This window comes from Aulonocara stuartgranti, assembly GCF_965226115.1.
Source record: "Aulonocara stuartgranti genome assembly, chromosome: 19".
In the NCBI taxonomy this organism is placed as follows: Eukaryota; Metazoa; Chordata; class Actinopteri; order Cichliformes; family Cichlidae; genus Aulonocara; species Aulonocara stuartgranti.
Genome location: NC_138955.1, coordinates 8,916,635 through 8,941,960, shown reverse-complemented (window position 1 = coordinate 8,941,960; position 25,326 = coordinate 8,916,635). Strand labels below are relative to the sequence as shown.

The 25,326-nt window shown below is 40.6% G+C and overlaps 3 protein-coding genes across 4 annotated transcripts; 2 read left to right on the top strand and 1 right to left on the bottom strand.

Annotated features, from left to right (window-relative positions):
* Nucleotides 1-473: 473 nt before the first annotated feature.
* On the top strand, nt 474-4,486 carry d2hgdh (D-2-hydroxyglutarate dehydrogenase). The gene is made up of 10 exons (XM_082515139.1): nt 474-645; nt 1,153-1,519; nt 1,607-1,664; nt 1,741-1,880; nt 2,012-2,205; nt 2,281-2,449; nt 2,579-2,722; nt 2,857-2,999; nt 3,150-3,315; nt 3,404-4,486. Exons 2-10 carry the CDS (start codon nt 1,180-1,182, stop codon nt 3,667-3,669), a joined length of 1,620 nt encoding a protein of 539 aa, XP_082371265.1. The 5' UTR covers nt 474-645; nt 1,153-1,179; the 3' UTR covers nt 3,670-4,486.
* Nucleotides 3,839-13,572, bottom strand: acvr1l (activin A receptor, type 1 like). 2 transcript variants are annotated; one of them, XM_082515141.1, is made up of 10 exons: nt 13,409-13,572; nt 12,675-12,758; nt 11,744-11,998; nt 11,422-11,633; nt 9,293-9,392; nt 8,396-8,542; nt 7,576-7,851; nt 7,157-7,354; nt 6,796-6,926; nt 3,839-5,689 (listed from the first exon to the last, which is right to left on the bottom strand). In XM_082515141.1, exons 2-10 carry the CDS (start codon nt 12,745-12,747, stop codon nt 5,558-5,560), a joined length of 1,524 nt encoding a protein of 507 aa, XP_082371267.1. In that variant the 5' UTR covers nt 12,748-12,758; nt 13,409-13,572; the 3' UTR covers nt 3,839-5,557. The 2 variants fall into 2 exon arrangements, with proteins under 2 accessions (XP_082371267.1, XP_082371266.1); XM_082515140.1 differs by having other exon boundaries at nt 13,413-13,572.
* Nucleotides 13,573-17,452: 3,880 nt separating this feature from the next.
* On the top strand, nt 17,453-24,356 carry otomp (otolith matrix protein). The gene is made up of 9 exons (XM_082517279.1): nt 17,453-17,954; nt 18,445-18,581; nt 18,813-18,915; nt 19,091-19,276; nt 20,172-20,346; nt 20,944-21,011; nt 22,549-22,733; nt 23,057-23,228; nt 23,407-24,356. Exons 1-9 carry the CDS (start codon nt 17,864-17,866, stop codon nt 23,415-23,417), a joined length of 1,128 nt encoding a protein of 375 aa, XP_082373405.1. The 5' UTR covers nt 17,453-17,863; the 3' UTR covers nt 23,418-24,356.
* Nucleotides 24,357-25,326: the final 970 nt, after the last annotated feature.

Sequence of the window (25,326 nt, the reverse complement as noted above, 5' to 3'; positions counted from 1 at the left end):
CTCCTTATTTACTGTAATTTTACTCTAAATACCAAATAAAAGAGTAATGAATGATGTAAGATGAAAAGGACACTGTAATCATCGTTTTGATGCAGAAATACTACTTTATGCCTGTAAAATGTTGTCTTTGACATCTTTTCAGATCAACTAAAAAGGGGGGAAACAAATGTGCTTTTGCCATAAGCTTGCAACAAAGATGTGTGGTTCATCCCTTGAGTTGTCTGGGTTTTTTTTTTTTTTGGGGGGGGGGTTATGCTCCAGAGTTTTATAGATTAGTTTTAGATTCACAAGTATATTAATTTGGTCCTGTTCTAAATTAATCAAATGAAAAAGGTCTGTAATTAATTATTTTCTCTCTAAACCTCGATTCACAGCTTGATTATTCAGTCATCACTCTGTTTAATAATAAAGAAAGGCTCCCACCCATAGGCTAATATCCATTGCGTCAATCTGAAAACATGCTTCTGATTGGTCCGTTTTCCTCTCTGCTTTTTTTCTTACTGTCAACCTCAGTAAGCAGCTTCATGCACTTGCTAGCAAGCTAAAAACACGGGATGTGCCATGTTTATGTAACTGAACTGCCCTTGAACTTTGTGACTTTCATGACGCGAAAAAAAGACACACATTGCTAAATGAACGCTTCTGGTGAGTAAATGAAGCCGTTATTCGGAAATATCGGAAAGGAGCGTGCTAAGCAAAGTAGCTAAGCTAACTGAGGTTGCAGCTGCTTCAGGTGGTGATATTTGCAAGAAGAAAACATGCAAAGAGGGTAATAAGATGCATTGCTGCTGGGAAGTAAGCGTATTTGCTGCAAAACACATGTAAAAAGACAGCTTTAGTTGGTGCACTTACTAAAGCTGTTCATATCTTAGGTCTCTTATACCTCATATCTTCCATCTCCTATTGCTGTTTGTGTTTATGAATGGATGCAGAAAGAGATGCAACGAATTGCCACCAATGTAGAGTTTAATCAAGGTTGGCTTTTTATTTCTGCGTCTTTGAAGCAAAGAAAATGCAGTTAACTTCTAGCTAACAATCCTAACATTGCAGATGACTAGAGACAAAATAACTAGAAGCTTTCAACTCCACTACAAGATAAAAATGCTTTTAAAAATATCCAACTCTTCTTGTTGTCCCACCTGTTTTCTGCAGCTTGTGTTGCCGCCTGTCTCTACAGTCATGGCAGGACTTTTGAAAAGAGCACTAAGGCTAAGGACAGCTCTGAGATGTCTGTGCGACTACAACATGCTCTCACGATCTACAGCCACTCTTTCACCTGTTGACTTTCACAGTCCTTTTCTGACCTGCAGCTCAGAGCAGGTTTTGGCCTCCACTCGTAAGCTACATGCTGGGGCAGACGGGTCTAAAGTATCTCCTTCTGCAGCACCAGAGAGGTTGCCTTTCTGCAGAGTAACTGAGGAAGATCTGGCCTTTTTCAGGAAGATCCTAGCAGGCAGAACCATTGTTGACCCTGATCTGGTGGAGCCTAGTAATGTGGATTGGCTAAAGTCTGTGAGAGGTGAAGGCTACAATTGAATCCTTAATATAGTTCATAATAATAATCTACTGGTGTTGATGGCTCATTTTTCTGTTATATGTCCTGCAGGTTCTAGTGAAGTGTTGCTTAGACCTCAGACAACAGAGGAAGTATCACAAATTCTAAGGTAGATGGTAACCAAATCAACAGAAAGGTGTTTATCTAGTCATCAGACTTTTTCACGTTTTGTTTTTCTCCTATAGTTACTGTAACAGTCGTAACCTGGCGGTGAACCCTCAAGGAGGAAACACTGGGCTAGTTGGTGGCAGCGTGCCAGTTTATGATGAGATAATTCTCTCCACCTCTCTAATGAACAAAATCCTTAACTTTGACAGTATCTCTGGTAAGTTTACTAGTTTAATTCAAAAGAATTCAACTTTGTCGCCATAGGCTGACAAATACCTGACAAATGTGTTTTTGATTTATGGTTACTTGTGCTGAAAATTCTCAAAGATCACTTTGTTTCCCTCTCAGGTGTTCTGACCTGTCAGGCAGGTTGTGTCTTGGAGAACTTGTCTTTCTACCTCGAGGAGAGAGACTATATAATGCCACTGGATCTTGGGGCAAAAGGCAGTTGCCAAATTGGCGGCAATGTAGCAACCAATGCAGGTGGTCTCCGGCTGCTGCGGTATGGGTCCCTACACGGGACTGTGTTGGGTCTGGAATTGGTGAGTGCTGGACTTTTGATACTCTTCCCCCCCCAAAAAAAGTAAAGCTTATTTTCAAATCTGTAACACATGCAGGTATTGGCAGATGGGCAGGTGTTGGACTGCTTATCCACCCTGCGGAAAGATAATACAGGATATGACCTCAAACAGCTCTTCATAGGGTCAGAAGGCACTTTAGGAGTCATTACTGCAGTGTCCATCCTTTGTCCACGGAAACCCAAATCTGTTAATGTTGTTTTCCTGGGTAGGATTTTCTATTTGCTTCTCAGATATACCTTTGTAAAAGATGATAGAGAAAGTTTTGTAAACCATTAAATGCATTGCTTTTCTTGGAGATTAGCAACAAAACTCATGTGTCTATCTCTGCTGTTAGGTTGTGAGACCTTTGAGCAGCTGCTGAAAACATTTCAGCTCTGCAAAGGCATGCTGGGAGAAATTCTGTCTGCCTTCGAGTTCCTGGACAGTGAATGTATGAGGCTGCTGAATACGCATCTCAAACTACCCAATCCTATATCTGGTATAAGCACGTTTTCTCTCTCTCTCTCTCTCTCACACACACACACACACACACACACACACACACACACATCTGTAACGATCCTATAAAACGAGTGAGCACACGCAGACCTGCCCTTTCCGTTTGCTGTGCAGACTGTCCATTCTACATCGTCATTGAAACTTCGGGATCTGACCCGACCCACGATGCGCAGAAACTCCACAACTTTCTTGAGGAGGCAATGACATCATCGCTGGTCAGTGATGGAACGGTAGCAACTGAGGAAGCAAAAATAAAGGTCGGTGGACATGATTGGGAAAAATATGCTTCTGTTGCATACAGTGAAGAAACTTAAGTATTCCAAGATTGATCCAAGATCATTTTATGTAATTGCATAGGTAAATATAATGCCAAATGATAAAAACATTTTCTGCTCCCGTTTTCTCAGGCTCTGTGGTCACTGCGTGAACGTGTCACTGAGGCACTGACTCACGATGGCTTCACCTACAAGTATGACATCTCCCTTCCAGTGGAACGGATCTACCAGCTGGTGACAGACATGAGGAAGCATCTGGGAAACCGGGCCAAAAGTGTGGTGGGATACGGACACGTAGGTAAGACGACTTGATAAAATGATCTGCACATACTCTATACACATACTACTGTCAGCTATCATCCAATTCTCTCTTACTTATCCTGTAGGTGATGGTAACCTCCACCTGAACGTCACTTCTCCGTCTAAAGACCCTGCTCTCCTGGCTGCCATTGAGCCATTTGTTTATGAATGGACAGCCAGCTGTCGTGGGAGCATTAGTGCAGAGCATGGACTGGGCCTGAAAAAGAGGAACTACATTTACTACAGTAAACAGAGCCAGGCTGTGGCACTGATGGGTAACATCAAGGCTATGCTGGACCCCAAAGGCATCCTCAACCCGTACAAGACTTTACCAGACAACCTGAAGCAGTGATGTACGCAGAGGTCATGCTCGAGTTAAACTTTAGTTACCGGTACAACCTCAACCCTATATGGCGTGTGTGTGCAGTTAAGGTGCTTTTCACACATTTGGTGCAGAGCTGACAGTTCACTCAAGAAACACTATTTGTCACACAAGCCACAAAACCCAGTCTTGCAAAAAAGAAAAGACAAAGTAGTTTCATTTTATACAAAGCATTACTTTCAGACAGATATCTTCTTTAGCAAGCTGCGGAAGTGAAGTTCCAGTTTAAATATTTTAACTACCCTTGTTAGTTGCACTGATAGAGTAGCCTTAGTCTGATGCACTCCATATTCTATAGAATATTCAGCAGGTTTTAGAGCTTGAAAAGAAAAAAATTCCACTTTCTCAGAGGAAACAAATGAACAATGACTGTCCTTCATATGGTGTTTGAGTGCCACTAGAGGGCAGGTGGGTATAACAGTGTGGGTAAAATGTTGTCTGGATAAACTGATGTTTGATACATTTATGCAGTGAATGCCACAGCTTGTAATTGGTGGCCAGCCAGATGTTCTGGATTTGGATGTAGCCATAGTAGGTGTCAGCAGCTGACTGTGTACATGTACTGAATGTATAATCATGCAGTAGCAGATTAAAGCTTTCCAATTTTGTTTGTAGAAATCAGAGCACATACTGCCCATTCATTAGGCAAGAGTGCAGTAAATGTTTACATATAAAAAGGCAAAACAACTTTTCCCCCCCAAAAAAACAAAGCCAGCATTTGAAAACAAAATCCTTCATACACCTGCAACTTTAAATTTAAAGTCTTCAATAAACATTTCCAAATGAAGACAGTTTGTTTTTCCATTATTCAGGCAACTTGTACACAACTAGATTTCACCTCCAGTCTCTTAAAATAAAATGCACATTAGAACACAAATAAACATTTTGTGATTCCTCCTTGCCTGAGCAGAAGACTTTTTCAGAATCAGCCACAGTGAGTTTATAAAGTATGCCACACAGAGGATCAGGTCATTTCCTATTCCTATCACAAGTTACACACTAATTCCTATTGGCAGGTACTTGCTGCTTCTCTAGTCCACAAACCATCAGAATAAACATGTTTGTAGTGTTTTGATCTTCTTCCCTACCCTTGTCCACTATTTCTCAAAATATCATTTCCTGTCCAAATAATGATGACGTGTAGAGGAAGTCCAGTAGAGTAAATGCCTATATATGTATGCAGTCAGTTTCACACACCCATCGCACATTAATCTGTATCTTCAGTAGTGTGGTAGCAATGGTGATTCAATACATAAATAACATACTAGTGTTTTTTTTTTCTTTAAGAAAAAGGTTTAAAAACAATTTTGATTCGATTGGCTCTTTTTTCCTTTTATAAGTGAACATTGTGTTTCTGTGGTGATGGCTGATAGTAATAAATGGGTAATAGATTTCTGATTGTCTCTGAGCAGAATGCCAAAAGGCTGGAGATCAGAAATTTGAGTAGACACTCAGTCTTGTAGTGTTTGTACTGGAAGGCAAAACCCAGTGTAGTCCCGCATGGGCATTAAAGCATTGGGATGGGGTTCCTATAATATACCAGCCAGTCACACTCAGTAACAGTCCATAGTTCAAGTTGGTGGAAACACACTGGCAATTGGTTTGCCTCATATCAAAGGCTGGCTTATTCAGAAACGACAGGTCCAAATGTCTGTGTGGGCTTCAAGTCAAACATGTTGGTGGAAGGCATCCACAGAGAAAGTGAGAGAAGGATGAGGCTGAATGACTCTTGGAACACCTCTTTCCTCTAGTCCTCTTTCCATCTGCCTAATCTCCCTCTCTCTTTTTAACAAAACACTGGGAGTCTTGTTGAAGCCAATCCCTGACACCAGGCAGCTGCCTCTGAAACATGGCACCCTCACGACTCCTTGCCCTTTTCCAGAGAGCTGTGAATCTTGTCTAGGGTCTTCTTGATGCGCAGTGCTGTAAGCCTGGCAGAGGGGTTCTGGTACCAACATTCCTTCATTAGTTTCACCAGAGCAGAGAGAGTCTGAGGGAGAAAGAATGAATAAAAACAGTGATGAATCCATTCTGAAAAGAATCAATGTGACTGCAAGCACTTTCAGATGTTGGCCCATCACCAGATAATGATCACATATGTAGGCACTCATGAGTCATGGATAAAATAAGAGCAAGAGTAGTTGGTTCGTCATCATATACAGGTGCTATTAAGCAATTGCAGAAAAAACAACAATATACTTGATGGACTGTTTCACAGCTGTATGCCTCTAGTTAACTATTAGACCCATAATACATAATGAAGACTGAAGAAATTTAGTATAAGCAAAGTATAATTGTCTGTCTAGTAAAGCTGAGAGTAGACAAAATGTCAGATATTTTGTACAACTGCTTGTTAATGCAACCTGCCAATCTAATCTGCCACTCATGTGGCAGGAGCTGAGTGCATCCAGACATGTTCAAGATTTCATGTTGAAGGTCAAACTGAGCATCAGCATTAGAAGAAAGGTGACTTAGGAGACTCTGAACATGATTACTGGTACCAAATGCACTGGTAACAACAACTTGCATAGCCATCTCTATGGTTTAAAGAAAATGACATAAAAAGATCAAATATCAACAGTCACTCAAATAACTGGCTGTTAAAACCAAGGTATATAGAAGAGCACGTCAGAACACATCAACATTTGCAGCAGATGGGCTACAACAGCAGAAGACCGCACCATCAAGACTCGAAAAAGGTTGCCTCATCTGACGAGTCTCAATTTCTGCAGTTCTACTCGTTTCACTGAACTCAAATGGCCTCCACAGACACCAGATCTCAATCCAACTGAGCACATATGGTGTGTGGCGCTATCATTTCAACATGGACCAAAATCTCTGGGCCATTAATCTGTGCTTCAAAGATCTCAGGGAATTCTGTTCAAAGGGGTCTAATTCGATATAAATGGACAGTAAGTGTAGATGTTACTGCAAATAAAGTGTCTCATGTCAGTATTTGTCATAAACATCGCAGAAGGCCTATATAATTACCACATGGCCAAAATTTGACTTTTTGAACGCCTTCATCCTATTGACAAATATGTTGACACACAGACAAAATATTGCAGACAGACACATAAAAAGATTCTTACTCACAGGATCAGAGAACCATCGATTAGGAATGAAAGGCCTCTGCTGTTCCACACACACCACTTTCCTCATATCCTCAAAGCTGGGATCGTTTGGCACCTGATCGTAAAACGGAGGTTTGTACTCCTCAACAATGCCTGGAAAGTGGAATTTGAATGAGAAAAATTAGTGAAAATTTAAGGACAAGTTAAACAACAAGGAATGAAGAGACAACCAGAGGGCCTGGCACAGATCACCGCACTGCATCATAGTATTTGACTGTATTACAAGCAGCAGGAATTTTATGTATGAAGGAGTGCATCGTGATCACATTAGCGTACCACTCTCTGTAACGTCCACAGCAGTGCACTATGTGCATGACACTCACCATTGCTGTACGTGCGTCTCGCTATCTCCCACAGCACCAGTCCAAAGGCCCATATGTCCACTCGCTTGTAAGCATCGAAGCAGTCTGTCTGAATGGTTTCTTCCAACACTTCAGGTGCCATGTAGCGCTTGGTGCCAACCTTTGGATTGTTGCCCACATCCAGCAGATTGTCTGCCTGGGAGTGGGTCACGGCCAGCCCTGTAGCATGCAGTTACACACAGTGTTATAACAGGACCTGAAATTGATGTCTCCTGAAATGAGCGTATGATTTTTTAGTACTTTTAGTATCTAATTAATTTATGTTTACTCTTTTGAGCAGGTAGCACTGGTGAATCACATGCCTACAGTTTATCTGAATCCCTGAAATAGGTGAAAATCCCAACAGTTCGGAGGAGACAAAAAGCAGAAAAGTGACTGACCAAGGTCTGCGATGCAGCACCGCAGCTCCTTGGTCACCAATATATTTTTACTCTTCAGGTCCCGGTGTGCGATGGCCGGTTTCCCCTCTGTGCCAAAGATCTCCGTGTGCAGGTGCACCAGGCCGCACGCTATCGATGCAGCCATTGCCAGACCTTCTGATGTCTCCACTGCGACTCGCTGCAAGTAGTCATAAAGCGAACCATTTTCATGGTAATGGGTGATGAGCCACAGTTGAGTGCTGGAGTTTCGAGAAGTCATATCGGATGCCATGAACCCTGAGGGACAGAAAGGTGAAAGGTAATATCATGAAATTGTGTATTATTGATTCAGACGTAAGTCAAGTTCCTCTGACATCCATCACACTTATTACTGTTGCATTTTGCTGAATCCTTTTGTATTATCTTTCACAGATCATCTTGTACTTCCTGGTCCCTTTAGGGGGTCACCACAGCGACTCCTCTACCTCCATCTCACTCTGTCCCTAGGATCCTTTTCTGTCATACCAACCCTCTGCATGTCCTCTTCTTCTGCATTAATGAATCTTCGTGGTTTTACACTTTTCCTCAAGCCTGGCAGCTCCATATTCAAGATCCCTTTGTTTAATATATCCACTATCCCAGTAGCTCTAACCTGAGCCGTCCCGCTGACATCATGATTTCCGTGACTTAGTGCTTTAAAATAAACTGAGAGATTGTCCAGTTCAGGAAAGCTGAGGTTAAAATTAGGAGCTGCCATTACTATGCAAGGAAACACACATGTTAGCCTAACCAAATTTGGGGACAGTCAGCAAGACCAAAACATTAAGCGTAACAGACTCACCCAGTATGTTTTCATGCCTCAGCAGCACTGTATTGTAGATCTCTGTCTCTCTGAACCAAGACTTCTCATCTCTCGAGGAAAAGATTTTCACGGCCACATTCTCGCCCTGCCACTGTCCTCGCCACACCTCTCCATATCGTCCTTTGCCTGGCGGAAAAAATATATATGTATAATAAAGAGAACACAAGAGGAGACAACAAACAGCAAGTCAGAAAAGAAAAAAAAATACAGATGCATGCATTTTAAAAAGACAATCACTGTCTACTTTTTAAAATTTGAGGGGTGAATTTTCACTCTATTCCATTGCTACAGCAGTGAGATTCTTTTGGCCCAGATTTGATGTTTCCACATCAAAAGCTCAACTGTGCACAAAGCCACAAACTTGAAAACCAAACTCTTACATGCTGTAGTTCATGATAATGTGGTATATAAAAAGGACCCCAAGACAAGTAACCTACATACTTTTATTTGAAAGCTACATCAAAATCTGTCAGATTTTATAGTGCTTTTTACAGTGACATTATCTTTATCTTTAACTTCTGACAGGTGACAGTTTTGAACATGGTCAACAACTCACACAAATAAAAAAGGAACTGATAAAATGTTTTGACAGTTTCTTGAAGTAAGTCACAGATGATATGTACAGTCATGACTGTAGTCAGGATCGCCTGTGGCGTTAATTATAAGCATGCTCGCTTCTGGGAAACTAACTAATGTGTGAATATATCCCTTTCCTCCTGATTAATGATAAGAATTTGTTATTTTCGTGATGAATAACTTATGTGTCATGACTTTGGATTTTTTTCATGTCATCTGAACAATTTGCTTTTCAGTAGAACTCTATCAGATCTGCCAGTCAAACAGATATGAATCTGAAATGTTACGTGTTATACCTACCTACGCACTCCATCAGACTAATCTGTCGGGCCACAGTTCTTTGAACAAGGAAGGGAAGACCTGAACCACTGCCGGACGTACATGAGTGATCCAACAGGTCCTGCAGATAGACAGATTTGATTTTAGCTTTGTTTGCAAAGATTTTTTTTTTTTTAAAAAGAACATAAATCTTTACATGTCATATGTAACTAGCATGTAGAGTCATATACAGGTGTATGCTTAATATGCTTGCTGAAAGCTACAGTTGTGATCAGAAGTTTACATACACTCATCAGTGTATGTAAATCATGAACTTTATGGCAATTTTGGACTTTTAATGACTTCTTCAAGAATTGGGTTCACAAGTTTCAATTTAATTGGATTTTCTAAAATCTGCATGGGGTGAAAAGTATATCTGTGAAGGTTCTCATCCATCCAGGTCATCGTAGCCTATAGGGCTGCCACGATTTGTCGACTAGTCACGATTACGTCGACTATCAAAATCGTCGACGACTGATTTAATAGTCGACGCGACGTTTGAAGCTTTGTAAGATCACAAAAGACGCAGGAATAAGTGGCAGGATTTAAGAGTGTAATAATGGACTGAAACAGAAGATGGCAGCATTGCATGTACAAGGATGTCAGCTACCGCTAAACCCCGAAGAAGAAGAAGAAGGAGCAGCTGTGTCCCAGAATTCATAGCGCGGCCCAGCGCAGTTTCCAACAATGGCGGCAGCTAGTTAGTTTTAATGTTACTCTTATTATTCTTTCTGGGTCACAAAATAAACGTTTAACATATTTTCAGGCGAGAATGTAGCTGTGTAAACCTCAAATATCTGCTCAGTTTATCAGGACACCACATATTTTCAAAAGCGCTCCGACGTTTTCGGAGACATCTGTTACCCACTAGCTCGTTAGCGAGCCGGGGGCAAGGCTAACTAGCGCCGTGAGAACACCGGACTCCCCGCAAATCGTTTTCAAACCCACCGCCGTCTTTCGCTACTCAGGTTAAATATATATGAGTCACTTAGATAACTTAAAAATGTTATTGTTTGGCTTTTTTTTTTTTGTATTTTATTTGTTCCTGAGTAAATCAGTTTGTCTGAGATTAAAGTTATAGTTTTTACACAGCTGAATAAACGTCAAGCAGACAGCTGATTATCAGAAGTGTGAGATGCTCCAGAATATACTCCAGTGTCCTGTTATATTTTAGATAGCAAGGAGTTTAATAAACTTCACCGAAACAATCTGCAAATTTCATTAAAATTTAATAAACTATCATCTTGTCTTTATTTTTAGTTAGCACAGACCTTAAACAGTTAAAGCTGTAAGCTAATGATAGTTATATAAGAGCAGATGCTGCTGGTGCAATAAGCTGTAGTTTTACGTCCAATGGATGATGATCTGATTAGTCGACTAATCGCAAAAATAATCGGTGACTAGTCGACTATCAAAATAATCGTTTGTGGCAGCCCTAGTAGCCTAAGGAGCTTGGAAAGAAAAGGGTCTGGACTTTTTTAAGTTGCTTGAAGATGTTTCACCTCTCATCCGAGAAGCTTCTTCAGTTCTAGGGTCAAATGATGGAGAGCCCCAGATTTAAGCCCCAAGTTACATCTAGACCAGAACCTTTTGGTAGTCATTTACATGTTTCTGGCAATATATCTCACCACTTTTTCTGCAGAACTGGCACAGTTGGCAGGTAGTCATTGTCCTCCATTATTCCATCCACTTTGTGCAATGTACCAATACTATAGGCAACAAGACAGCTCCACGCTGGGCAGTTGTCACAGTGTTTTTAGGTTTGAAAGGCTCACTTTTACTACACTTTTTTACTTTTGACTGTGTAGTTTAGAGAAACTCCCAAAATAAGTTCAGACTTGTGCACCTAGTTCTTGTTCTTTAAAGTCATTAAATGTCTATGTTGTACAATTATTCCACCCTGGAGAAAGAACAGTTCCAAGGAATCATTAAAAGCCAAGATTACCATAAAGTTAATACCCATAGGGGTATGTACACTTCTGACAATAACTGTTAATTCAAGGTGAAAAATATCCCAATACTCAGAGGCTGGAAGAGAACACAAAGCGTGAGATGGGCCTTCTTCTTGCTTTGGCCAAATCCCTTTTCATGGTTATCTCTGTTACTCTTACCGCTAAAGTGCTGTCTCCGACATTGGAAGTGATGAGACCGTCTATGGCTCCCTGCTCAGCGTCAAACTCCTGCAGTCTCTGCAGACGTCCATGATGGAGCCTTCTGCAAGCCAGCACAGATACTACAGACAGCAGAGCCAGAACGACCACTGGGCCAAGTACGAAGAGAGCTAATGTCTCCACACGATATCGAACTGGCTCACCTTCTGGGGCTGTGGGTAAATGTAAAAAAGAGATATGTATAGTTTGAAATTGGGGAAAAACATTTATAGTAAGGAAAAGAGCTACAGGACAGTCCAATTTCCTTGTAGACATAAAGCACCTGATGGTAGCAGAGACATCAGATATTCCCTGGTGGTATTGCTGTTGCACCTGTCCTGCGAGCAGCATTGAATAGCCTGGTGGTAGGACGTAGCTGTGAAGCACTGGAGAAGGATTTGGTCCGCGTCGTCCAAACAGCCACGCTCAAAAAAAACTCCACTCTTACTAACTTTGACTGAAGAGAAGCACTGGGTACCTTGGCACCGGGTGGGGTGGAGGCATTTAGGACCCTCACATGCACACTGCAGCTGTCCATCTGTAAATAACAGGATGCAAGTTCACAATATTAACTTTGAATTAAAGGTAACAGGTTCTAATAAAGCAAAAGACATAATAAAAGATAGGTAATGGACTCTCAGTGTGTTCGAGATAGAAGGTAGGTGGGCATCACCAGACACCCCGTGATACAATATTTTCACATTACTTTAAACCCACAATATATTATTGGGTTTTTAATTATTGGGTTGCAGAGTGTTACAGTGATATATATTGCAACTTCTCAAATGTTTTTAACTGCAAATGATGTCATCAAATTTAAACTTTGTCATATCCGTTTTATTCAATAAGATAAAAGTGATCTGACGTCACTTATTTTCTCGCTACAAAATGAGTACAACATTGCCACTTAAGTAAATGTTGCCTTAAGAGAGTGAGTCTGCTATCAGTCTGTGACAGTTAGCTCCACCCACACATCAGCTTACATCTTAATTTCTTTTTTTTTTTCCAAATCCAGAGTACATCACTTGTAAAAATTGTATTTATTTATTTTTTTTGTCGTATATCACACATAAAATTAAAGACCATACCTGTTCCGGGTATTATTTTTCTACTACAAATAAACAATCTCCAGCAATTTAATATTCAGGCTTGAGCACAAAGCAGCGAGAAGCAGTCTCACAAACAATAAATGAAAAAGCACATGAGTACAATACCTGGACCCTCAGCTGATATCGACAGAGTCTGCAGCGAGAGCAGCAGCAGGACATGGACACTGCAACGACCCATGTTTCAGTGCACTAAGAGTGGGGAGAAGATGCAAGATGAGCCAGAGAGTTCAGAGGAGTACACTCATAATTACATTTAGCCTCTTTATGTTATCTGACGAGCCTCATAAGGCTCCATACAGAAATGAAACAACAAATTATAAAGGCTGAATGAGTTCAGTTTGTCTTAGAAACCATTACTTAGTATACATTAGTGCAATGGATTAAACAGAAGCCTTTTTAAAAAGACAGTCACCATGAATTACTTCCAAATGTATAAATGTCTTCACCTGAACATAATATAATCGTGTGGTTTGTTCTTAAGTGGTTGACTAATAGACTAATTGCTTTGATGTACTATAACTGTTCCTCCGCAGGCTAGCATGCACAAACATACACTAAAGTCAGCCTCTGGTTTTGACCTAACATTCAGAAACAACCAAAGCTATCAGCAAATCCTTCTTTAAAAGGAAAAAAAAGATAGGGGACCTAGTTGTTTGCTGTGGCCATTAACAGGCGACCTCATTGGCCGCTCACAGGCGCCCCGGAGGCGCCAGGATGCCTGGTGCTGCTGCCCTGTAAACTAAGCTAAGCTAAGCTAAATTAAGCTAGCCACACAGCACAAAGCGCAGACTGACAGCCGAACGAGGACAGCCAAAACAGAGCATTAAAACAACACCCACCTACCTGGCGCACACGCAGCGCAGTTTCTAACTCATGCTGTTAAGCCTGCACATTCGTACACGAGTATTAAATAATCGTATCGGCGTGATTTTCGATGTAAAACCACTAAAAGAAGGGACCACTGCCCAGCCCACCCACTGGCTGTTTTCGCTTCCAGCTACACTTGACGTCACCAAAACATTAACATCAAGTTGCATTGTGGGGCAGAGAAGTCCGCCAACTTAAAATCAGTGTAACGCCAGTGATATTAATGTGTATTTGAAGTGTTAATAACGTCAGCCATTATTATATGATAATTAAATGAGAAGAGACTATTGTTTGTTAACCTCTGTGGTCAGTAAATGCTGCTCAATGGGTCCTAGGCTGCAATCATTACACGTTTGTGTAAGCACTTATTGAATTTAAGTGCATTTTTTTTTAGCATTATGCTGGTTTCTAATAGTGAAAGATTGGCTTTTTACTTCACAACATACCCTTGTTAATTCTCATATCATTGTTTAAAATATTATATATGTATTGTTATAGATTAAATGACACAAAGATGCATTGAGCTATTAAAGTTGGTCCCACGGTGACCAGCTACAGTATTAAACCTGCTTAAATCCTCTTACATTGATAAAAAAGAAATCCAGCAGTGATAATTTTACACTGAAAGAGTGTGCATTGTATTAAATCACTTATTTACGTAAGCTGAATTTCAATAAATACATTTTTAAAAGGTCACATATGCATCTATATCAAATCTGGATCAAATCCGGATACCAGACAGCTGATTTTTGGCCTTATAAAGAAGGCATTTCAACATCTCTTTCTCTATCAACGGGCCAGTTGTTGAGAGGCTACATGTGCCTATACAAGTCGTCATCATGGGACTTAAACACTGTTTCACATTGTTAGTAAAGCGCACCTGGGGCTCTATTTCCTCCAACCAAGGAAATACAGGGTTAGTTGGGAAAGTATAATTCATTTGTATAGAACTGTTATGGATTAATTTCTCCATCCTGACTTGGTATAGTAACACAATCAATCAGGGCAAACAATTGCTTGAAAAAGTAGTAAGTAGAGCCTTCAAGGTCATTGGTTGAGGTCTATCTTCCATAGCTTCACACTATGGCACCAGAATCACCAGGAAGGCTGGAAGCATCATCACTGACCCCTCCAACCCTGTACATCACCTATTCAATCTTCCTATATCAGATTGTAATCAAAAAATCTGAAACCATCGAAACCTATATTTATGTATCATGTCATCATATTCAAGTTAAAGACACTGGCAAATATCTGTTTTTGTCTCGCTTGAGTAGACTAAATTTAGACTTAGTAGAGGACTAGTGTCAGAGCACAGGCTTTCCAAATACGAACTATGACTCACAGCAACAACCCAGAGGAGAAGTTATGAACTCACCTTTAATTTTAGTTCAAAAAAAAAAATCTTACAGTTCGCTTATACTTTGGTTTGTGTGGGGGAGACTTTCTTGCTATTATTACAGCTGTTATTGCTGCTATTATACACAGACATTTAGAAACAAGACTAAAAATAACCAGTGACTTCCATTAGGAGCAGTATTCAGACATGATGGAATCTTTGTTTCCCAGTTAAGAAATTTGTGTAAAAACTGCTGATTATTTTATTTGATAAAAGTTGGTGAACTTCACATTACAACTAAAGACACTGTTATTTTCTGGGGAAAAGTTGGCAATGACTACATTTAGATGAGTTTGATTCTCTTTAATTATGAACCAATTATCAAATGATTTGCTGCCTAATTATTCAGAGTGATACACTGCAATAAGGTCAGGTCTAACTTCTTGCTGTGACACACTTTTTATGCATGTCAGGGTTTTTGTTTCTGTACCTCTTTAAAACTGATGAAGAAATGCTTCTTAATTAAGATTCAGTAGTGATCCATCCAGGTGGGTCACATTTCTATTTCAGTTTTAAGACATCTGTCTCCTGCAACTCCAGGAGGTTCTGCAGCATCCGGTCCCGTACCAGCAGACTGAGAGACAGCTTTTTCCATCAGGCCATCAGACTGCTGAACACGTCATAGACACCTCAGCTTCACTACTGGAACTTCAACATTATGCACTCCACACTGTATATAAATGCCACTTGTTTTGCACATATTCAACTCTGTATATTTTATTATTATTATTATTATTTTATTTTATTTTTTTACTATTTAATTTGTAAAAATGTGTACACACACACACACACACACACACACACACACACACACACACACACACACGTAGGAAAATATTTAGTATACACATCCAGAAATGCATACACTATTATATATTGTACATATATTTATTAGTTTCAGGTTGGCCATTCTTGTATTTTGCTCGTTTGTGTTGTTGTGTTTGCACATCTCTGTTGCTTGTGGGTCTCGCACACAAGAATTTCACTCGCATGTGCTGTGCCAGTGTGCCTGCACATGTGATGTGACAATAAAAAAAAAAAGTGATTTGATTTGATTTGACTCCTGCATGTAGTACAGAGCAGGTCACATTCCTCCTGAATGTGCTGAGCAAGATATTGACCTCAAAATTGCTATTGTTCTCAATTGCAAGGCAAATATCATTCCATCTCTAGTAATTATTTTGGCAATGCAGCTTTGATGTGGAAAGGCAAAAGCGGGACGAGGAGCAGCAAGACTCCCTCTTGGAACAGCAGAGACAACAAACATTAAATTAAGTATGAATGGAGCAGCTGGTGTGGAGGTGTGTTGCAAAACGACTTGCAGATTGCAGAGGTCCATCTAAACAGGTTATCAGGCTTTATGCAGGCAGAAGCAACATAAATAACATGTCCTGTATAAGATTTGCCACAGGCATCGGCTGAGCCTTCAGCAGGTGTTAAGGTCACCTGATCTGCCAGGTTTCTGTTGGCTGAACTTGACTCAGTAGAGCCATTGCTACGCTAGCATTAGCCTTAGAGAGCATTTTGAATTGATCTGTCTTTTTGCCTATGTTTTCATGCTGTCTTCATCCTCCAAGGAATAAAACATTTACAGTGATGGTGGTCAATGGTGGTTTTAAAACGCGTCTTAAAACCCATTTTTACTCCTTGGCATATGACACTGTATGACCCTGATTTCATTGGTTTTATTGTTTTTAATCTATTGTGCTCATTTTATTGTTTTTAATTCTAATTATCATTTTAGACTTTTTTTGTGCTATTTGTGCTTATTTTTTTATTTTAAGTTTTTATTTATTTTATTTATTTATTTTGGGTAAATCTTTTTTTTTCTTTTTTTCTTTTTTTTACTTAGTCATGTATCATTTTTGGCATGCCAAGTGTACAGCACTTTGTGTTCAGCTGTGTTGTTCCGAAAGTGCTATACAAATAAATTGCTTGCTTGCAAGGTAAATAAATTAATAGAAAAAAGGAAAAATAGCACAGTTATTGATATGAACCAAATGATTAAAGATAAAGATCTGAATGTTTCAGAAGTTCATCTAAACAGGTTCTTTTGGGAAAATCCTATTTTCTCGCACTAATTTCTCAAAGCTCCACATTTAATCACCAGTATTATGTGAGTGCTAGACTTCAAAAGTCCTTCTGTGCTCCCTGTCCCTTCACTGAAGTGTGCAGAAGATCAGATCTCCCAACTTTCCTCTTCCTGAAAAGTTTCAGGAAAACCAACAGGACTCTTCGTGCCCTGAGCTCTCATGCAGATCTATTATTACATAATACTGCACCTAAAATATGGACTCAATGATATATTAATTTCACTTTTCACCTCTGAAGACTCCTTCAATTATTGATTGGCACAGTAGATGTCAAGAAAAATGGCAGTGAGTTTCTGTGCGTGTGTGTTTGTGTGTACGCGTGTGGATGTGTTATTATGTGTGTGCAGAGCAGAGAGCGAAAAGGAGAATTGTATCAAGTATCCAATACGTTTTCCCTCCACAGGGTCCGTTGACCATGAACAATGGCCAGTGCTGTTTGTTCCTGCTTACCTGAGGCTTAGGTCTCCAGTGAGTCAGCGCAAGACCCAGCCAGTATCTATTCTCCAGGAACAGAGTTCCAGCACAGAGACACATTATCCGCAGCTTTCTTTAATTAAAGACCCCCGGTCGACACTCTGTGCCAGGTGACCTGAACTGCTCCGAGCCTGCATGTTTCTACCACTATCCTCTCCACTAGGGATAAGTCTCAGTGGATAATTAGAGAGGGAAATGCTATACTGCTGTCATGAGATGGAGGAAGGATTATCTACTAGGACTTTCAACTGAAGAGGCGGGGAAAGAGGAATAATGTGATGGTTTCTTCTACAGTCAGCCTACCTATCTCTTTCTCTTACCTTTCACCCTCTCTCTTCCTAAGACCAAATAATAAGCGAGGGAAGGGACACACAAGTGACTTTTCTTAATGTATTCCACCTGTTTCTCATCTCAGCTGTGTTAGCGAGTTAGTCCCAAGCAGGTTTCCATCCAGAGCTGACATGGAGTATCCAGGGAGAAGACTGCTTTCAGCGTTCCTGCTTTTTCTGCCTCTTCTGTATGTCAGATGTCTCTCCAATCAAAAAACTACAGGTATCAATTTAATACTGTTGGATAGTCAGATTAACCTCCTAAGACCCGAACTCTTCCATGGCATGCATTTTTAATTTCTCTTTGCTATTTGGGCTGATTTGGACCTGATGAATGTAAAAACAAAGAATTACGTGATTTTTTTTTTTTACCTTATTTTTGTTTCTGAGAAAAATGAGATTCACATATGAGGACATTCACATTAAATTTCGATAGAACAGTGGCAGTGTAACGTTCTCGTAAGTGGATATCAGGCCCTTGTAGAGCAAAATTTGGTACTTTGGTCTAGACAACCCAAAATATGTAGTCAACATATGTGGACACCAGGTCCTAGGAGGTTAATGCTAAACACATCAGTGATCAAATCCTGCTTGTTTGTATATTTAAAGGGAGGCTTTAGTGGCAGAACTGCATGAGTTGTGGAATTTGAGGTCTAACTGTTTAAAGTTTGCACATATGTAATTTGCAACTTGTCCCTACTGTGTTTGAAAAGTCTCCTGGTGTGTGCTGTCTGATGCTGAGGAGCAGAAGTGTCTGGATTTGGCCGGAAATGCTACAGCCGGAAATGTAAAAGGAACACTGCAGTGTGTCCGTGGCTTAAACACCAGGGACTGTATGGAAAAAATCAAGGTACACAAGAAACAACTGATGGGGAAAGTAGATTCTTACCAAAAACTGTCGTACATTTCATTTCATTTATTTTATTAATTTTTATATCAGCTCTGTCAGATGCATGGCAGTTGAAATTTCTTAACATTAATAGGAACTGTTATATCTAAAAAGTGACTACAATAGAAAATAAAAAGTATCTGTGAGACATAAAATGGGAAATATAAAAATATGAATATATATTTTGCTCAGAATGGAACTGCAGATGCAGCCTCCATGTTTGGAGATGACATCTATGCTGCTGGTTTCTGCCATGGCCTGGAGCTTGCTGCAGGAGAGTCCTACAATGGTGTAGGTAAGTCACATGTTTAAGGTCTGCAGCAGGTGACACAGGAAGGCACTGAAGTCTCTGCAGCTTATGCCAAAATGCAGATACTGTTCACACAAAATACTTTCTTGCACCCACTGCTTAATCCCAATTTTAAAATTGATTCCTTTTATTTATTTTTCATTTTTGGTCTCTTCTGTAGATGGTATCAGCTACTATGTGGTGGCAATGGCGCGCCGCTCCTCCTCAGACCTGTCCCTGCTCGAGATGCATGAGCGCAGCTCTTGTCACCCCGGCATTCGAACCACAGTGGGGTGGACTGTTCCCATTGGCTATTTGGTCAACACATCCCAAATCAGTGTAGGAGAGCAGTGCAACTTCCCGAGAGGTGAGTCAGAGGGGACAGGGGTGATATAAGTGTAGATGTGTTTTGGTGGAAGGTGTATGAAATGTTCAATGCAAGGAGGGGAAATCGGGAAAGCAGTGAAGGGGAACAAAGAGGTGAAGAAATGAGGCAGGCTGGAGATGCAAGGAGAGGAGACAGTCACACAACAGTGCTTCTTTCTGTAAATGTGAGGTGGATAAGGGGATAAAAGGGGAAACACAATAAAAAATCAGAAGGAAGGATAAACAGGAAAAATGCTGTCTCTTAAAGTTTATTATTATGGTGCTCTGGACACATGGTTCCCAACCATCAAGAATTTAGTGTGGTCTTTTTTTCTATAAAAATCCAGCATCCAAATCTTAAAATACATTTTTGGCTGAGCATAACTTGCACGTGTGGTCCCAAACAGTGAAGAGGCTCATACTTATTTAATTTTAAATCAGTAGGTAAATTTAAACTGCACAAAAAAAAGATAAATCTGACTTTTAAAGTCTTGTGATATTGATAGCAAACTATAAAATTCAACAGTGGGAAGATGAAAAAGAAAGACAAGTGGACCTGAGTTATTTACTTTGACAGGGAACCTTTATGGTCATTTCCAGTACTATATTTTTATTCTTGGACTCTCTTAACTCTTGGAATTGAGTAGTTGGGCATGACTCACAGTTCACCCTGTCTGAGATTTCTTCTGTGATCACAGTAGTGTGAGCTTAAGATGACCACAATAAGGATATCCCCTCTCAATTACATCATACTAACTGAGTTTAGAGTGTTCTGTAGCCTTGTACAGTCCATATGCTGACCATGCAATAGTTTATAAACAGGACAAAAACCTTAAGCATGAAAGTGCAGAAGACTTTTCAAGTGTTCTTTGGTGTCTGTGTCTTTTTATTGTTAGTGGTGGGGAACTTCTTCGGCTATAGCTGCGTGCCAGGCATTAAGGATCCCCAGCACGATCCCAGAGGCAACAATCCAAAGAACCTCTGCGAGGCCTGTATAGGAGACGAGAACGACAGACACATCTGTGCCAACAACCACAGAGAGCGGCATTACGGAGAATCTGGAGCTCTGAGGTACACTGACATTAGTAACATGGGAAATAATACAACAACAGCACCCAGAGGTGAAGTAGATGTTATGACTGCTGCCTTTGTGTCTGCCCTCAATTTATATCCATCCCAGCGTGCTGCCTCCATAAAGAAAATAATAGTGGAACTCTAGTGTATGCCTTATCTGAAGGTATGCAGTAGAGATAATAACAATACAGTGACAAATTACTGTGTGTATATATAGTGAACAGATGGAACACACAACCAGATTAAAATAAGAGAACAGAAAATAATAAATCTAACAGTTCCTGTGATTGTGTTGCATAATTTGTTTAGAAAATCATGTATGTATTAAAATATAAATATATAATACTGTTTGTGCTGTGCAGTACTGCCGTCTGTGCAGAACAGTCTTTGGCACAGTACTGAATGTACTTCAGAGGGGAACAAAAGAACTACAGGGGGTGATTTCTTAAAGTGCCACAGTAAGTGGCAGAGGGAGTTTACTTATGGTCTCCAGAGTGTGTTAACAGTAGCACACTGGCAACTGTGCTGATTTCATTCATATTTCAATCTGTTTATAGACTGAATGTGTCTTGCTGTTTGTGTGTTTTCGTTCAGGTGCGTGGCTGAGAACCTCGGCGACGTGGCTTTTGTCAAACACGCAACAGTCTTTGACAATTTGGATGGTCAGTGTGCAAAATATTGTTTATTTTAGAGACTATGATAGTCGTTGTTGTGTGATATAATTTTTATAATGTCTCAATTTGTGATTACATTGCTTGGAATATGCAGAGGGTGCAACTCCCTGTCAAGACATAGGATGTCAGTGTTTCATAACCCATTTGTGCTTTTTACAGAAAGTGGAATACAGTGATTGGATTGCACTATAATTATGATGTCATATGATAATATGTGGGAATGTGAGGCGGAGAGAAAAGTAAGCAATCTGAAAACAAGAGAAGATAAGAGCGAGAATGAAAAAGAAACAGATATCACACACAAACGCACACACAGGATAGTCACAGAGTTGCAGACATTTTGTCCAGCAGTGAAGTGCCCTAATTCTCTGTTTGCTGCATCTGCTCCTCTGCTTTGGGCAACATCCAAAATTAATGGCGATCATTATCGCCGTCACGCTACACAGGCTCTGCTGGTATAGCCGAGAAGGAGCAGTTTGACGCCAGCTCCACAAAATGCTGTCGCTGCTTAACGAAGCATGTTTTATCATATGGTTCAGAAATGTCCAGAGTCAGAACGATTAACAGAGGTCAGGAAAACACAGAAGGTCTGGGCTGTTGTCTGGGAATGCTGTAGGCTTCAAGGTGGTTTACCCTTTTTTCACACAGTTGTTTGTTTTGTTAAACGGGGTTTCGTTTCCCTTTTTTAAAATTCTCAGGGGACCGATCAAATCTGACAAAAACAGCATATAAAATATTGGTAAATTAGTCATAAATCAGGATTGCACTGTTTGATAAATGTGTCATCATAAACAAATTAATGAATGCACAAAAGAAAATGAAAAACTAAAGTAGTTCTTAGTTAATAAATAGCTTATTCAGAGTATGAGGAATAATCACATACTAAACATTACAGCTTTCAAATGGTTTTAGATAAGGAGGTCAATGCATATGATGTTACTTTCCTTAGACTTAACTCAGAGGGAGACCGTGCAATTATATGGACAACTATGTCTTGGTATACTTACTGTAAACTTTTTTTAAATATTACTTTCGTGGCATTTTAGCCTTTATTGGACAGAGACAGTGTAGACAGACAGAGAGGGAAAGACATGCAGCAAAGGGCTGCAGGTCAGACTCGAACTCAGGCTGCTACTTTCTTTCACATGCTCGCCTGCTCACCCACTGAGCTAAATTGGCAACCCACAACTTACTGTAATCTTATCATCACGATGAGGACCCAGGATATCTCTACAGCTGGCCAAGAAATACACTAGTTTCTCTAAACCACAGTAAAACCATGTTAAAGAAAGTGCATATTCATTACTGGCTTTTAGAGGCGTTGGCATGTGGACTTTGCTCTGTGATAGTCAGAGATACCTAATCCCTTAATAGTCAGGCTAACTGTTTGCAGTCTTAATGTAGCTGAGCTTTACATTTAACAGACAGATTGGTTCCAGTTGTCTTATGTAACGCTGTGAAAGAAATCAAATGTGCATTTCCCATAATCCCAATCTCCTGTTTATACATCTCCTCTCTTGCCCAGGTAAGAACCAAGAGTCCTGGGCCCTGGATCTGGAGGTGGAGGACCTGAAGCTGCTGTGTCCTGATGGAATGGATGCCGGTCTGGAGGAGTATGAACGATGCCACATTGCCGCAGTCCCTGCCAACGCTGTGGTGGTGCGTATGGAGGACAAGTGCCGTGTCTGGAAGTACCTGGAACGCTTACAGGTGGGTGTGGACATAAGCTGCATGTGCTTTGCTTTTGTGTGTGAGAGTGTGTGTGTGTATGCACATTTTTCCACAGAGCTGTGTGTGGATCTCTGGAGCCTGTGCTATTTATCTGCACATCTTAGTACGCAGGTATCTGCTAAACTGTCACCCTTCCTCCGTACTCAGTGTGTGGGAGACTCCAGGATGATTGATACGTCCTGTGCTGATCCGCCCAGCCTGCACTTACAATCTGAAAGACACTTATGTACACAGAACGCCAACGCACATCCATGCATGCCCTCATGCATTAAGCGCAGTCACACACTTCCTCTCTCCTGCAGAATGTGTTTGGCAATGCCACGGAGGGCTTCAGCCTGTTCAGCTCAGCAGGCTATGGCCAATCCGATCTGCTGTTCAGTGATGCCACCCACCACCTGCAGAGAGTTCTGGGTAGCTACTCCTCTTGGCTGGGCCCCACTTATACCACTGTGCTGCAAGCCTTCGAGTGTGAGGGTAAGAGTGATGACGTGTGCCTATTTGCCTGTGTGTAAAAATGTGTTTATGTGGAATTGCTGATGAAGAGTGGGTGGCTAAGTGGCTGGAGGAGTGTTTTTTGCTTTATGTGTGTGTGTGTGTATCTGTGAGCGCATCCACTGCAGCTGTTCTCATTATTGCACTCTCCCACCACCAGGCTTCTGCTGATGGAAGAGGAGGAAGACATCTAGCACATCATCTTCCACCCCATCCCGCTTTCTCCATCCTCCCTCCCTGCCATCTGTGTCCCCCGTCTCACCATATTTTCTTCTTTTAGCTTTGCTTTATTAATGTTTTTTCCCCCCTGCATTTCACCACCCAATCTTTAATATTATATCCTTGCCCTCCTCCAAACTTTTATGACTTTTAATATGCTTGGTGGCAGGTTATGACAAGGTTAAAGAGTGGCTAGTTGGCTGTTAAAACATAACTAAAATTGAACATGTTTTTTAAAGGGCGCTGGGGGGGAAAGTATAGAAAAGAAAGGGATAGGACAAAAAAGTTAATGATTGTTGTGGTTTTTCTTTTGTGTTTGATTAACACATACCAAAAAAAATCTCTTAACATTTGCTGCCCTGTATATTTGTTGGGAAACTGCAGCCTTCTTGGCTTGTTTCATTAGACTAAGCTTCGGTACCACCTTTCCACCTCACTCCCACAGGGTCTGTCTCTGGCACTGAACAACTGGGTGCTATTAACTTTTTGCTTAGAAGTCTCAGTTACTGTATGTGTGTGTGTGTGTGTGTGTGTGTGTGTGTGCACCTAATTGGTGCTCTGGCATACTATACTGTTTGTGCATGTGTGTGAGTGCATATGTGCGTTAGTGTTGATAGCATTCCTGCTTTCCCATGCCTTGTATAGCTTACTCCTTTGGATCACTGCTTTCTCACGTCCGGTATGGTGATCCAGGCTGTGTCAGCTCACAGTGTATTTTAACACCTTATGATTAGAAAAGGGGGAGGACTTAAAGTTGAGTTGCCTTCAATGACCCTTGAGGGAGTCTTAAAAAAATGATAATTTTCTCATCTGTGACAACATTTGCGTCACCCAGATTCCTCAAGATTTGCAGCCTCTCCCACACTGCTGTCTTTATACACATGTGGGGGGTTTTCCTATAATATGTCATTTATAATTTAACATTACCACCAGTAGTGAGATGATGATAATGATAATGTGTAAGAGTTACTAACAGCAGGATGTTTAATTAGTCAGTTTTGAATTTAATCTTATTAAAAAACTGTCCTGGGGAATTACTAAAGAAATTGCAACTGCAATTGACAAAAAGAAAAACAAAACAGCATCTATAAGCATTTATAAGGCTCTATAATTAAAGAGACGCAACCAGTTTGACCTTACTTGACCTACTGAATCGTGTACTGTAATTGTGGGCTTTTCACCTCATGTCCACCTCATGTTATTCCACATAGCGCATCACTGAGCTTGGCAATCAACTGATAAGCCGGATGAAGTTCTTCTCATCAAACTGTGGTCTTTAGACCTCGTCATGCATGAAGAATCCACAGCTGGTACAACAGATAATTTGCAGAAATTTGGCGGCAGATTTTTTTGTGTGTGCATTTCTGTTGTATTTCTTCAACTCTGGTTTTGGTGCTGTTTGTTGCTACTTTTGTCCAACAGGCTTAAAAGAGGCTTGATGTAAATACTCGTCTCTTCGTGAATGTGTAGTGCTGCAAACCTTCTTTATTTTCAACCAATTAAACGAATGATGATAAAGAGAATAATCCTCTCTTCTTTTCACGCTGGCTTCTAATTATCCCGAAACAGCTATATATCTGTGTGGAAATGAATTAGATTTGATATCAGCTCTTTTGCTTCATCACCCACTCTCTGGCTGCCTCTTGCACACACATTTACTCAAAAATAGTCACTTTGCTCCCTCTCAGTCATTTGGAGAGGGACACAAGAGGATGAAAAGAAGCAGAAAAGCACAAAGGCTCAGGTGTTCACTCGGTTAGCGAGAAGCACCTCCCAGGTGGACAGGTGAATCAGAGACACACTATCTTCATAGGTGGTCTACATGTGCAAACAGAGCTCCATTCAGGGTAGGCTAAATGCT

What these genes read in the sequence shown, in the direction of transcription:
- d2hgdh (XM_082515139.1), top strand. Translation starts at nt 1,180, where the DNA reads ATGGCAGGACTTTTGAAAAGAGCACTAAGGCTAAGGACAGCTCTGAGA. An exon ending in TTGGCTAAAGTCTGTGAGAG is followed by an intron (nt 1,520 to 1,606) that starts GTGAAGGCTACA and finishes TATGTCCTGCAG; the next exon opens with GTTCTAGTGAAGTGTTGCTT. An exon ending in TGTTAATGTTGTTTTCCTGG is followed by an intron (nt 2,450 to 2,578) that starts GTAGGATTTTCT and finishes CTCTGCTGTTAG; the next exon opens with GTTGTGAGACCTTTGAGCAG.
- acvr1l (XM_082515141.1), bottom strand. Translation starts at nt 12,747, where the DNA reads ATGGGTCGTTGCAGTGTCCATGTCCTGCTGCTGCTCTCGCTGCAGACT. An exon ending in TAGTCTGATGGAGTGCGTAG is followed by an intron (nt 8,543 to 9,292) that starts GTAGGTATAACA and finishes TTTTTCCGCCAG; the next exon opens with GCAAAGGACGATATGGAGAG. An exon ending in GAGACGCACGTACAGCAATG is followed by an intron (nt 6,927 to 7,156) that starts GTGAGTGTCATG and finishes TCCACTTTCCAG; the next exon opens with GCATTGTTGAGGAGTACAAA.
- otomp (XM_082517279.1), top strand. Translation starts at nt 17,864, where the DNA reads ATGGAGTATCCAGGGAGAAGACTGCTTTCAGCGTTCCTGCTTTTTCTG. An exon ending in CTCCAATCAAAAAACTACAG is followed by an intron (nt 17,955 to 18,444) that starts GTATCAATTTAA and finishes GTGTTTGAAAAG; the next exon opens with TCTCCTGGTGTGTGCTGTCT. An exon ending in AGAGTCCTACAATGGTGTAG is followed by an intron (nt 18,916 to 19,090) that starts GTAAGTCACATG and finishes TCTCTTCTGTAG; the next exon opens with ATGGTATCAGCTACTATGTG.